Source organism: Lichenostomus cassidix, chromosome 8 (genome assembly GCF_008360975.1).
Source record: "Lichenostomus cassidix isolate B80296 chromosome 8, HeHo_3.0, whole genome shotgun sequence".
Classification (NCBI taxonomy): domain Eukaryota; kingdom Metazoa; phylum Chordata; class Aves; order Passeriformes; family Meliphagidae; genus Lichenostomus; species Lichenostomus cassidix.
The window spans coordinates 26515172-26529143 of record NC_139489.1 but is presented as its reverse complement, the minus strand read 5'-3'; the positions used below and the strand labels follow the sequence as shown (position 1 = coordinate 26529143).

At 43.4% G+C, this 13972-nt stretch overlaps 1 protein-coding gene across 3 annotated transcripts in view; it reads left to right on the top strand.

Annotated features, from left to right (window-relative positions):
* LOC146434184 (ras GTPase-activating protein nGAP-like) overlaps positions 1-13972 on the top strand; it is a 165908-nt gene that overhangs the window by 25599 nt on the left and 126337 nt on the right. Inside the window, exon 1 of one of the 3 annotated variants that reach the window (XM_085068620.1) lies at positions 12030-12215. The exons of 1 other annotated variant lie outside the window; for it this stretch is intronic. Coding sequence is in view for 1 of the 2 variants with exons in the window: in XM_085068629.1 (XP_084924755.1) it covers positions 12167-12215 (49 nt within the window). In the remaining variant the exon portion in view is untranslated. Of the gene's footprint in view, positions 1-12029; positions 12216-13972 lie in introns of those variants that run through there. One more of the 3 variants, XM_085068629.1, reaches the window with a different exon arrangement.

Genomic DNA, 13972 nt, shown 5'->3' with positions numbered 1-13972 from the left:
CAGACTAAAAGCTTAGAGTGCATAAAATCCAAGTATGGTGGAGCAACATGTGCTAGTCAAATGAGCGAAATATTTGACGTCCTTCAGTTCTGGTAACAAAAGGACCATAGTCTGTGGAATCCCTGATGCCAGCTGTGTTGAAAGTTGCTGACTTGGCCTGTGGCTGTTCCCCGCTCATACAGAATTACACTTTCACAGACACAATCCGAGCTGTGTGCAGTTTTCTTTTTTTTTTAATAAAGAAAAAACAAACATATGCTCAAATATAAGCAGAGAAGTATGTCAAAGATGCAAAATTAAAAGCAGGCAACAAAGCATGTTTATTTACAAGAGTGTCTTTGTGAATAATTTTGGTTTCTGACTGGTTTGCCACACCTTCATTTCTTTATCCCTTTTTCCTTTTGTTCTTCTTCACAAGCACTGCAGCTTTGCCTAATTCCTTGAAGAGGAATGTAATAAAATGATAGTGTTTGTAAGGAATGTAGCATCACATCTGACTGTGCAGCCTTCCTCATGTTTCCTCTTTGACTTCTTGGGCTCTGCTACATGCAAATAACCCTCCTTAAAGGGCTTTTCCTGTGTGTTGCCTGTAATACAGATAGAGCAGTTCCTGCTCTGTGCTTTTTTTCCCTGCTTTTTTTTTTTTTTTTTTCTTTCTCCCTGTTGTAATGGGGAGAGGTGAGTAATGGAGAAGTGTTTCCTTTTTTCTAATCCCTGTTAAACAAACAGAACAATCTATAACATGTCTAGGATGCAAGGAAGGCTGCTCTTTGTGCAGATCAGTTTGTTGTGCCATGGAGGGTTTAAACAGGCATGAGAGCAATGAGTAGATTTGATGATATGGCTAGTGGCTACTTGCAAAAAGAAGAAATTGTGATATTCTTTAGCAAAGTTCAGTATTTCCCCTAATATTTTTTGTTCTACAGAACCATGGCCTTTAAGTGCAGGACTGTAATAAAGTGAAATTAATTTGAAGTTGTAGAAAACATGCACATATTTTATGTGGTTAATTTCTGTAAGCTTGATTTGTGAAAGTAAATACCTATTTTACAGTGTTGTTTACACAAGAAAGCAGTAAGGATCACGTGTTTCTCTGAAAGATAAGTCTTTAGGCTATAACAGTTTTATTGGGGGCTCTTGGGATCAGTTTGCTCTGCAAAATGCATTGTACTCCAATAGTTATTCTCCCTGTGCAGAGGAGGATGGCTGGTAGGGTTGACTGTCAAAGGGCTGTTGGGCTGAATGATTCCCTGACACATCTTCCTTACTGCAGGAGAAGCTGCCTTCTCAAGTCAGAATCATTTTCCCAACAATAAAACTGTTAGGAAGTGCAGCACTGTGATTTTCACTTTGCTAATGGAGTTGGGAAACCCTTCGATTTAGAGGCAAGCTGAGAATTTCTATTGCTAATCTGCTATATTAAGGCAAATTAGAGTTAACTGATGTGCTTCTAAATGTGGCCTGTGCGAAATGAAGTTCCTTGTAGTGTAATATATTTCTTTTTTAATAGTACAATTTATTACTCCATAAGTAGGTAATTCCTCGTTGCTGATAACCACGCGTCTGCTCTTCCCTTCTGCCATCGCGGTTCCCTTGGAATAGCACCGTGCCTTTCAGAATGCCAGTGATTGAGCTGGAGCCCCTTGAGGGGCTGTATTTAGACTCACTGTTAATAGATCAGTTCGTTCATGTAATTACTGAACTCTGACAGCAGCTTCCGTAGCTCAGTGCACATTATTGCTTTCCATTTGCTCTGTGAGTTGCAGGACAGCACTTCGTGCTTGGTGAGAAGTTTGTGCCTTTAAAAAATGAAGAAATAATTTTGTAGCTCCCGACAGACCTTTCAATAAACATTAGCAAGTTCTGCTTATCCGTGAGATAGTAGGAAAATATTTTCCTGTCTGATTGTGTGTCATGACTTCATTGGCTTGAAAGGAGTAGGAGTGCCTCTCCTACTGGGATGCTTTGTGTTTGGCACTTGGAGTGATAACTCCTACCCGTGTCAGGAGTGGACCTGATCAAACTTCCACGGTGAAGGATCCTAGGTGAAGCCATACCTGCCTTTGCAGCAGCTCCTTTCACTTGGCTGCCGGGAATACTGGAAGGTGTTGGAGACAGGATTTTTTCCTGAGGCCCTTCCGTTGATTTCAGTTGTGTTTGAGCATTATGGAGCAGGATGAATGAGGCAGCGTGGAGACAGAGAGAAAGGCTTTGTGGTTTTTATTAGCAACAACTGTGCAAGCAAACTTAATTTGGCATTCTGAAGCCTGCTGGTGGTGTTCCAACTTTACCCCTCAGCTGTTGCTCACTACATTGCAGAGGCATCTGTAATCTAGCAATTTCTCATTGTCTCCAGCCCCTGCCATTTATAAGTGGGGACTCAGGTTGCATAGCAGATTAAGTGAGCATTCCCTTTTAGTTTTAATACAAGCGTTTCCTCAAGTCATAGGAAAAATACACCTGGCACTTAGCTGGGGGATGTATGCTTATTAGCTGAGGTGGAAAATACCTGTATGGTCTTGTCCCCTATGGTTTTATAGGAAAGAAACAGTAATATGCACTTTGCTTATGAAACTTCCTATATTTCATCTGTTCTTCCATTTCCAAAACAACCAGTCTGGCTTTATTATTTCTCTTCTTCCTCCTCTCTCATCTCCTTCTGTAGTTCATGGTATTTCTCATCCTGTTTCTTTTGTCTGTGTGCTTCCCTTCCTCACTGCTGCCCCACGTGCAGCAGTGGTGCCATCTTGCTCATTTTCAGATCAGAATTCTTAGCCTTTTGATAGTGATGTTTTTTAGGGTATCTTTTATCTGCTATCTTTTTTAGATGGTGGGAGAAGTGGAAAGGGAAAATTAGACAGTTTAGAATTAAAAAACAGCTGCCCTTTAGAGGCCAAGCCTTCTCTCTGCCAAGGGGACAATCTCTATTGTCTCCTCACTCGAATTCCAAGTTTGTACTTTTATTTGGGAGACTAAAGGCATGAGAGGATTTGTGGGCATCACTCACCCTACCTTGCTCCCTTAAAGCAGTCATTTTACATAAAACCATTTTGCACAGATGATTCTTGCTGGTTATTGATATACCAGTGGTGAGCTAGCATGTGAAACCACACTCTGGGGGTCCAGAGTGCCTTTAGCCTTGCACAAAAATGGTATCCCAGAGCTATTTTATACTGGTGGGGAGGCTTCTCCCTTGGGAACTAAATTTTTGTCTGCCTATTGCTTGAACTGGTTGCAGTCCAGCAGCCTGTCAAATGTCTGACTTACCCCCTCTTCGAAAAACTTGAGCAACTTTGGCATAACACTCAGCTGACGTTTTTCAGGCGAATGGTGACTCACAGTCCCACTCACAAGAAAGCAAGGAGTGGTTGGGTCAACTATTCTCCAATAAACAAGGCAACTGTTGCTCATGCTTAAAGGTATTCCTAATTTCTGCAGTAAAATTAGCATCTCATAAATGCTACCTCTGCTTCACGCTTTCCCCACCTCCACACAAACATTTGAAGACAAGGAAAGAGAGGAAGGTTGGTGGATTTTTTTTCCTGCCTGATAGCTTCTAATTGTAGTTCAAACAAAGCCCAGGACTACCAACACATAGGAGGGAAAATTCACAAAGTACCATTTTAGCAACATGTGGAATGTGGTGTGAAGATGTGATTTGCCTTTTTGGGCTACCGTATCTTGTAGCTTTTTTTTTCCTCTCAACTACTCTAAAACATAAGGGCCATGAGGAAGAGTTGTGCTAAACAATTGAAAACACCTCCTTTTCTGTTCTGATAAAGGAAAAACAATTGCTTCACTAGACTATGTATTCAGACTTTCACACAGCCGACATGTAAATCCATGATTTATCAAAAAGGGCAGTTTTCATTCCCACGATGACATGGGACTGAAATGCTCATTTGAGGTTTTGTGAGGGAAAACACATATCTTTGCACGTGGATTGCCATGGGCCTTCAGGGTTATTTCAGACAGCAAATTATAAGATCCTCCTGTGGTTCTGAAGTCTTCTGCTTTCCTTACCAATCCCAAATTTAGGGATTAAGAATAGGTTTCTGGCAGCTGTCTGCCAACAGCAAAAGTACGACCTCATATGCAGTCACAGCCATTAAACATATCTGATCTGTGGTGGGGGGAAAAGGGAGATTCCAGGAGGAGAAAGTCAGAGACCAGCAAATTTCTTCTGCTGTTCTCAAGCAGGACCTAAGCAGTTTGGCCTCTCAGATTGTAAATTCCTACTGGGAGGATCACTCCAGGTGGAGGGTAGCTCTGCACTGTCCCCTCCCACAAGTCCACAGACAGAACAATTGGTTCTGTTTATTTTGTGCTGGAGTGGTTTCATAATATTCCTAAAACAGTATCACCTCTCACTGAGAGCCGTATGGCCTCTCACTGCCACCAGAATTTTTTCATAAAAAAACCCTCTACTCCAGAGTTCAGTAGTCCTTGTTAGTGAGGAATGGAAGGTAGAGGAATGCTCCAGTTCTGAGGAACTACTTGAGTCAGCTGATAGGGACACATGGGGAGTAGGACTCCTCCCTTTTGGAGGGGCCGAGCTGGTTTGGTGGCCACGAGGTGATTCAAGGCCACAGTTCTCTGGAAGGGTGACAAGCTGAGGAGGCTAAACAGCTTGTACTTCTGACATTTTTAGTACTTAGCCCTAAGACTTAAGGAAGTGCTTTAATATTTCAAACACTATTTTGAACAGGTGAGAGGGAGACAAATTGTCCTGTCCTAGAGAAAGGTGGTGGAGTTCTTTTGTTTAGGTTTTTTTTTTTTTTTAAGTGGTCATTTTGGTTGGCTGATCTTCCTGGTAAAGAAAACCTTTAGTTAAAGATTAATATCTGCATCCTTCTCTTATCCTATTGGCACCTGTGATAGACCCATTCCAGACTTCAAGAATTATTAATAGAGCTGCAATGAATAAATTTGATATCACTAGGGAGTGATTGAGAATGAGGGAAATGGATACCTTTGAGTCTCTTGCAGAGTAGCCAAAGTACCTTGCAGAGTAGCCAAAACTGCAATTATTGTCAGTTAACAGCATGTTTTGTTACTTACAAAGATAAGATAGTTCACTAACAGAGTAATAGCAGTATTTTGTTATTTTCACTTGGCAGGATACTACAATAAAATAGGAAATTCATTAGTGTACTAATGAATTATGTACTTTTTCTGCAGTACACCAGCAAGTAAGCTGTGTGAGGAGACACTTGTTCTTTTGTCTTTTTAGCATCTCTTGGCTAGAAATCCTCCTCTAAAACAAGAGATGCAGGGGAGGCTGAGATCTGATGTGTTTTTCTTTGCACTGGTGCTGACAAGAAGATCATTCATCTCACCTTCCAGCAGAGCCGGTGGCAAGAACTGGGAACAGTGCTGTGGTAACAGTGATCAGAAGTGAGATGGATGTTCTGCAGGTGCAAACAGCATTTTCTCCCTGTGCTGAACACGGGATTATAGAAACTCACTTGTCTCTTATACACACCCTAAAGTTACTTCTCTGCAGAGATGGCATGTGTATTTCCAGTTTTGCTCACACTGGGTGAAGGGCTGCAAAGTCCTGTGTGAGGACCAGGAGGGTATGTAAAGACTAACCCAAATGCTCATTTCTTTTGGTTTTGCCCCATTTAATCTGTTGTAGATACCTCATCTTATTTTTGCTTCCCGTCCTCGGTCTCCCTGACTTCCCCCTTCTTTCCTCCCTTTCATCTTTAAAACGTGTGGTTTGATTAGGAAGCTGTAATCTCTTTATAGTTCATTTCATTTAAAAGCACATTAAACCTGCAGAATGAGCCACTGGCTGCTTCTTGTTCAGTTTCCAATGAATTTCCTGTTTGTCTGGATGCTGTGTTATTCACTCAACAGTCAAGGGAGGCAATTAGGCTGCTGAAAGCTCCTTGTGGCTGAGATCTGCCAGGCTGGCACTCACTGCTGAGTGTCAGCCACAAAGGCTTTACCCCTTACTGGCAATGGCATCGTTTGTGCAGTTCTTTTTCATCTTTTGGTTCAGATTTCCCATATTCTGAAATTAGCTTCTTGTCTTTTTTGGTCTGGCTCAAATTGCAGCTCAAAAGCAGGCTTTAGTATGTCTTCCCTTGCACGTTTGTGCAGAAAATTGCCTGTGTCCCGAGGGAGGGGGAGCAGTGGGAGAAGAGAGAACAATCTACAAATTGTTATTGAAGCCCTTGGACAGAAATTAAAACATCACTTTTTTTTTTGAGCACACCTTAAAATACTGGATGAACTCCAGTAGACTTAATTTGTTAATCAAGAATGTTGTGTAAGAGGTGAGAAACACTTGTCACCATGTAGCTCATATTTTGGGGGGATTTTTTGCCTTACCCTTGCAGATTTTGTGGGAAGGAGGTAGAACAGACAATTGCAGGCAGTCATGGACTGCTTGTCTTCTTCTGCCACCACCTGTGGCTGCTGTTTAGGACAAGGAAGAATGGCTTTGTGCTGAAGGAGGGTAGATTTAAATTGGGTATTAGGAAGAAATTCTTCTCTGTGAGGGTGGTGAGGCCCTGGCACAGGGTGCCCAGAGAAGCTGTGGCTGCCCTATCGCTGGAAGTGTTCAAGGCCAGGCTGGATGGGACTTGGAATCCCCTGGGATAGTGGAAGGTGTCCCTGCCCATGGCAGTGGGGGAGAATGAGATGATCTTTAAGGTCCTTTCACACTTAAGAATGTGAAATGCCCTCTGCTAGACATACTGTACCTTGCATATCCCTCTGTGAAAGGACCTGACCTTGTCTCCTTGTCCTCCTCTTCTTTTTCACTATGAATTGTGCAGATTGTGCAGGGTAAGAGAAGCTGCAGGGAGAAGGGGACTTCTTCAAGAGGATGTAGGTTGCTGGGGAAGAAATGGAGACCTTACCCAGGGAAGGAATCTGAGGCTTGAAAAAGCTGAGATAGAACATCTCTTGGAAAGGTCAGCAAGAACGATACCACGTGTTCAGACCTCCACAGCCAAGGTGAACTTTATTGCTGAGGGGTGGGTGAACCTCAGCCCTGCACTGAGAACTTGCAGAGCTGCTACTGGGAAGTTTTGATTTTTGTAGAGACTTGGATAAAATAATGAGCTGCGTTTTAGAGAATTCATGCTGCAGAAATGAGTGACTCCATGTTTGTGACTTCTTTACAGTGGTTTTTTTTGTCCTGTCAAGAGTTACTAGAGACATTTGGTTTTGATGTCTTGGATTCAAGAAGACAACATGTCATATTATCAGCAGATTTCTGGGAGGGTATGTGGTTCTCCCCACACTCCCACCCTTGCTCTCGATGGCTTGTGAAGTCTGGTTGTTCTATCAGTCACAGCAGTGTTAGTGCTGCCTGCACTTACTGATAATTTTCGGTCTATTTTAAATTTTGCTAAAGCAAAACAGAGACATGGAATTGCTATTGACATGTAAACATAGTACATAAATGTACTTCTGTTCCAAAATAAAGACTGTCTCTGGAGACAAATTCAGAGTGATCTCCCATGTACTCTCTGTGCTCTTTTCCTTGCCTATCTTAATTCCTAATTACTGTGCAGGGAGAGAGACATGGTACTGGAGAGGCTTAAAACACGGAATTTTTCAATTAGATAGCTTTTTCCATATTGGACACAATTTGCGGCGATGGAAGGTAGGGAGTTGGTGAGTATCTGTAGAGGGAGACTTTCAATAACTTACTAATTTTTTAATAGTCCTTTGATCTGTGGTTTGTTTTGGGGTTTGGGATTTTTTGTTGGTTTTCTTTCCAAAGAGAGTCTTTGAATGCAGACTGTGCAAATACTTATAGAATGACTGAAGGTATTAATGCATCATTGATTTCCTCCATTGACTTGTCTATTAGATATTTAATCTCTTCTTTTTAACGACTGTGTATTTTTCTGTTTCAAAAGCAGCCTCCCACTGTCGCTTGCGTAGTGGGAAGCATCTCCTGCTGGCTTTGTCACTTTGCCAGCCTTGAGACTTGCCTTTGGACTTTCCCTGTCTTCCTGCTGGAGTTGGAGGAGTTGGGGAGCAGATTCACCCATTGCATGGCCGCCCAAGCCAGTTTAATCTGTCCTGCTTGAACAGTTTATGCTATGATTCCATGGTTTTGTTGGCAGGAGCAATCTGAAAGGAATCTCAGCAGTGTTCTGGATACTCCCTGTAGTGTGTGCTTTCTTCTGTCCCTCCTTTTTCTTAAGCCAGTTGTAAGAATGTTTTGTTAGATGATCACTGGTGATGAGGGTTTTTAATAGTAACAGCTGCTGTAAAAAATTGCTGAACTGCAACTGGTTCACAGAGTTCTGTGAAACTCTAAGAAACATTTCACTTAACCCCCAAAAAACAATAAAAATAAGGAATGATCAGCTGTTTTAGGGTGTGCTGAGGGACTGTATTTTTGCAGTTCTGAAACAACTTGTTAGCTGCATGCCTGAGAAACAAAGTGATTTGACTCACGGCTTATATTTAGTATCATTACCTACTGCATTAGGTTCCGTTTTCTTCCGAACATTAATGTTTTTGCTCAGGAAGGTTAACTGGGAAAACGCCCAGCAGAAGGCATTTTTGTGCTTATCAGAGGGCAAATGCATGGAAAACATCAGGTCACTGTGCTGGGTGTCAGCTTGTTGGGTTTTTTTTTTTCTTCTTTTTTGAAGAGTCTGTAGAAGGAGCAGTATTTAAGGGTGGGGAGAGGATGTCCTTCCTTTTTGGTAAAGCCTGTAAAATTAGAGGAGCTAGTGGATCCTAAGTACAAATGGGACCTGAAATCACATCACCCTCCTTGTGTCAGAGTCCAGAATTGAATATCATAAATGTGATATCCCAACAACAAAATACATCCTGTGAACCTAGCTGTGCAAGGTGATAATTTCTCTGGTTTTGAGCATGTTTGTAATTGAAAAAAGAAATTCTAATTACTGTTTTTATATGTAATATTTAGAATGTTTGGCCTTACATTTCTGTTAGGAGCAAGCTTTTACTACAACTTTCTGCAATCACATGGCAAGCAAAGGGGAGATGTGCATGTTTAAGGTGCTGCTGGTGAAGCTTTAGTCTAAAGCATAAAATCTTTGAAGATTGTTTGAAAGCCTTGGCTGCTAAGAGAGCATGGGCTCAGCTCAGGAAATTGCATGATTCCTTGTGTTTCTGGAATCAGGTGAAGAGCTGTAATTGGCTTTCACCGGAGAAGTGTAAAACATACTGCTCAGTGTGGTGTGTAACAGGTGTGTAATGCCCCAAACACTGGAAAGTGGTGGTGATAGGGGAAGTGAGTGGAAGAGTTTGAGCACAGCTTTGCTGGTCTGAAGCCTCTGTGCTGCTCTCCACTCTCCTTATTCCCTTCTCTGTATGGTAGTGCTGGTTTATTCCAAACAAGCTCTTCAAGGGGTTAACTGACCAAACTCATCTTTCTGTGTGACATTAAATGGATCGCACATTCAAGACCATTTTTCTTCCCCTGATGGGGTGTGAGAAGCTGCAGAGCTGCTATTGCATTTTCCTTTCTGAAGCACGAAGAGCTTTGATTCCTCTGAGTGCTGCTGCTGGGAGCAGTGATGTTTTCTCTCCTTTGCCCCCAAGCAGTCTTATCCTGGGGCTTGTTATTTTTACTACATGGAACCCCTCCAGGACAAGAGCCTCTGCTGCCTGAAGTAGTCACTCTGTACATTGGTGCAAATGTGAAGTGTCCTGCAGTGTCTCCTGAGATTCCCTGTGATAATCACATCATCCTGCCAAGGAACCCTGTTAATATTCATGTGGTAATTGTTTTGGTACTTGGCAGAGATGAGGGTGTTAATGTGAAGCCTTCTTTGGCTGATGGGTATTAAAGAAATGATTTGTGTTCTGTACTGTGGCAGTGATTTCATTACACTTGAAGAATTAAGTTCTGAGTGTCTTTTGGTAGATGTGTACATAAACACATATATTGAGGCAGTTAGCTGGCATGTTGGACAGCACCAACCTCTCTCTCATAAGAAGGATGGGGATCTGTTGGTGCAAGTCCAGAGAAGGGCCATGAAAATAATCAGGAGAAGAAAAGGCTGGAGCACCTCTCCTGTGAAGAAGAAAGGCTGGCAGAATTGGGCTTTTTCAGCCTGGAGTAGAGAGCATTCTGGGGAGACCTTAGAGCACCTTCTGTTAGCTAAAGGAGCTACAAGAGAGCTGGAAGATCATTTTTACAAGGGCATGCAGTGATAGGACAATGCAGAATTATTAATAGAGTAAGAAAAAATGGGGGTCTTTCAGTAGCCACCTTTGCAAGGTGGTAAAAAAAAAAAGGTGTTTGAATAGTTGTAGATCTGTCAATGTTTTATTTTATCTGTTAAAAAGGCCTTTTATGAGGTTTCTTTGATAGAAAGATAAATAAAAAGCATGTCTGAAAAGGCACAGGTGGGCAGCTCTTTCAGACAAGCACTTCTCATCATCTTGGGGTTAAGGATGGCCCAGCTCCTAGCATTCTCCTCACTCAGCTTTTTGTACCAGCCACAGTGTGGCTTGGTTTGACAAACCACACAGAGGTCAGGCAATATTTCATTAGTGTTATCAGTAAAGATACTCCCTGCTGCAGGCTCCAGACCTAGAACTACCATAACTCTGGTATTCTTTCAGAGACAGGAAAAGTTTCTAGTGCTGCAAAACCACATACACCTCAGGCTTTCGTGCCCCAAGTGGCTGGGGGAAGTTTGGATTTGCATTTTCCAGGCACTGGACCATTGCATGTAGAAGGGCTGCTATGTCTCTGTCCCAGCCAAGGGGAGAATGGTCACTGTGTGGCTGACCCTTGGGGATGGACTGAGACTGCCCTGTCCATCCTCCTTTTTCTCTCCTTCCAAGGATGCTTGGATGTGGTAGGCTTCCCTGATGGCAGTAGACTGCAGGTTTGGTGAGCTCTGCTGGACAGAGCGAATGGGTAGTGCCTCTCTCTGTTCACACACCAGGTAGGACACTCTCCAGAGCCATCCAGCTTGGCACAGTCTGCAGCAGGGTGTCTGTGAGTGCAGTGCTGGGCACAAGTGGCTACTGCCACTCATGGGCTCTGCTGGCATTGCTCATCCTGCCTGCCATGTGCATGGACCTGCTGGGGAGCCAGTGGAGTGGTCAAAGAAATCATCATCTGCCTTTGGAGCGTTTTGTGTCAAGAGCTTGACCTGCCTGCTCTCTTCTCCATCAAGAGAGCTTTTGTTGCCAGCAGTGGGGCAAACGTTAGAGGCCCTCTGGAACTGTGCAAAAGGGTTTGGTGCATGCTGGTAGTGTGCTCTGTCTGCTCAGAGGTGGAGCTGCCATGAGGTAAATACCGCAAAACAGTGGGGAAAAGCCGTTGGAAAACTGAAGGAGCCTGAGGCTGTGTGTGGTGAGGTGGAGATCTCCCAGAACACAAGCAGGCTGTGGTATGAAGCACTGTTGGGGAGGATGTGTTTGACTCCTGCCAGATCCCTGCACACACACTCATTTCTGCCAGGCTGACCTTGTTCCTGGAGAGCTGGGGGCTGGCTTGTGGGGCAGGCTGGTAGCCAAAGCCATGTGTTCAGCATCCCTCCTCTGCTCCTCCATTGCTCTTGTACTTCAAGGTGCAGCAGTTGTAGCTGGCAGTGCCTCTTCTGGGGCTCATTTCTGTATCTGCCTCCCCTTTTTGCCTTCTATCCCTGGAGTGACAGAAACACTTTTCATGAACACTTTTTGACCAGGCACTTGGAATGCTTAAGGGACGCTTCGTACTGGAATTCCAGGAGACCTCTCCAGAGGAGGAAGCAACATCTCCTGTTTGTCTTCAGTTACCCTGTCACAACAATGGCTTCAGAATCTGCCTAATTTAAAAGCTAGTTTTAATCTGATGGGAAGATGTTTGTGTATTTAAAATAGTTATTCCTTGCTGGAGCCACTCCCTTCTTTTGTCCTTCACTGCTGGACTTTTCGGCTTCACTTAGCTAATATGCAGTGCTTGTTTACGGCCAAAATACTGGAGCATGAAGAAGGAAGTCAGTCCGTTTAATACTGATTTCGTTCCAGGCTTCCTGTGCGTGTGCATGCACGTGTGTGTGTGTGTGTGCTCAGCCCTGCTCCTCCAGTTGCTCTGCAGCCTCTGGAGGAAAAGCCACAACGCTGGCAGAGACAAGATACAGGTGTCTTTTTTTACCTCTTCCACCTGGTTTGGGCCTGAGCAGGTTTAGGCAATACGGGTAAGAATTCCAGTATGGCAAGCCTGATGAGGAAGATGCTGATGCAGGCAAAGACATGGAATGGTGAGTATGGGAAATATCTTGCCTGATGGGAATGATAACTGCTGAGAAGGGTTTAGATGCCTGGGAGCTGAAATGCAGTAGTGGGCAGAGAGCTGTTGGGTATTGTTGTTTTCATCTTTCATCTCTAGTGTGAGATGGCCACCTGAAAATACCAAAATCTTTGTCCACCAAGAAGATGGTTATCCAGAGGAGTGTGTGTTTAAAGTCTGTTTCTGAGCCTGCCCTGGGATTTCTGCCTTAGTTTGGCTCTGTAACAGCAGCAGTCAGTCTAATTTGGGAGGTTTTGGGGGGAGTGGGGAGCTTGCAGGAGATGGGCACCTCAGGAGTATTTAAACTGTTGTGTCAGTTGTGACTGCACCAAAAGATGAAGTTGACAAGAAAACAACGCTGATGAGCTGTAGGAGAAACTATTTTATTGCTTTATTCCTATTCTTTTGATTTGGTGGCAAGTATCTATCTGGATTTCAGTAAGGTTCTCTCATGTTGTGTGGTTACAGAAATTGGCATCAGCAGTGCTGGATATTTTGGATTTTAAAGTATTCCAGTAGTACCACCATCCTGTGCCTGGGGTTTTTCACTTAAATTTATGGTGTTTATCCAGCTCTTAATTGTGCAAATTAGTATAATTATGGAGTGTGATTATATGCATACCCAGTGACTGTTTTTAAGAGGTTGTCTCAAATGTCAGGAATTGATTTTATTAGGCTTGTGTCTTTCTGGTGCAAGCACCTTTCTTTATGCTGCTGTTCTGCAAAGCAGACATCCCAAACCTCCTCAGCAGGAAGCAATTTGTGCAGTGCCATATCTGAGGGAATGAATCTTTAATAGGGCAGAAGGCTCTTCAATGACTCTGACTAATTAGGACTGATTACGTGAGTTATCAAAGACTGAAGCAGCCCTCCCCAAGCAGGACAACTTCTTTGCTCCAGGCTGCAATAAGGACAGGAGGACACAACCTGAGCCACATGTCGTAAAGTTTATCCAGGTGCCAATTTAATCAGTGTGTGAATTTTAATGAAAAATTGTTCTTGGAAATTAGAACTTTTGTGTGAGTTATTGGCTGCTGCCCATCTCTCCCAGAGCTGCAGCTGAGAGCGAGTTTGTGGCGGGGGCAGTTCAGGCACAAACACTTCTCTTCTGTAGAAGTTATGGACTGGATGTGCCAAGTATTGTATTGTCCTATGCTGGGAAGGAGGTCTTGCTGGCAAATGTTATTCCCTTCTAGACCAAACTTAGTGGTCTCTCCTTGCTCACTCAGGACTTCTCAGAATCCATGAATTTCTGCCTCTGGGAAAAAAGGATATATGACTTGAAACAGAGTAATCTCCTCGATTGCATTGTGACAGATGCGGTGTGACAAATACAGGAAACTGTAGAGGAGATCTCCTTATCTCTATATAAATAGCTTGGGACTTTGGGTAAATTAACCAATCTTTACAAAAAGAAGCTGAGTGAAAATAAATGGTCTGATTTGCATTGGAAAGGATCTTAAAGGTCATCTAATTCCAACCCCCCTGCCATGGGCAGGGACACCTTCCACTGTCCCAGGTTGCTCCAAGTCCCATCCAGCCTGGCCAGGCATGGGGCAGCCACAGCTTCTCTGGACAACCTGTGCCAGAACCTCACCACTCTCCCAGGGCAGAATTTCTTCCTAATATCTAATCTAACCCTGCCCTCTGTCAGTGTGAAGCCATACCCCCTTGTCCTGTCACTGTATGCTCTTGTTAACAGTCCCTCTCTTCTAGGCCCATTTTACT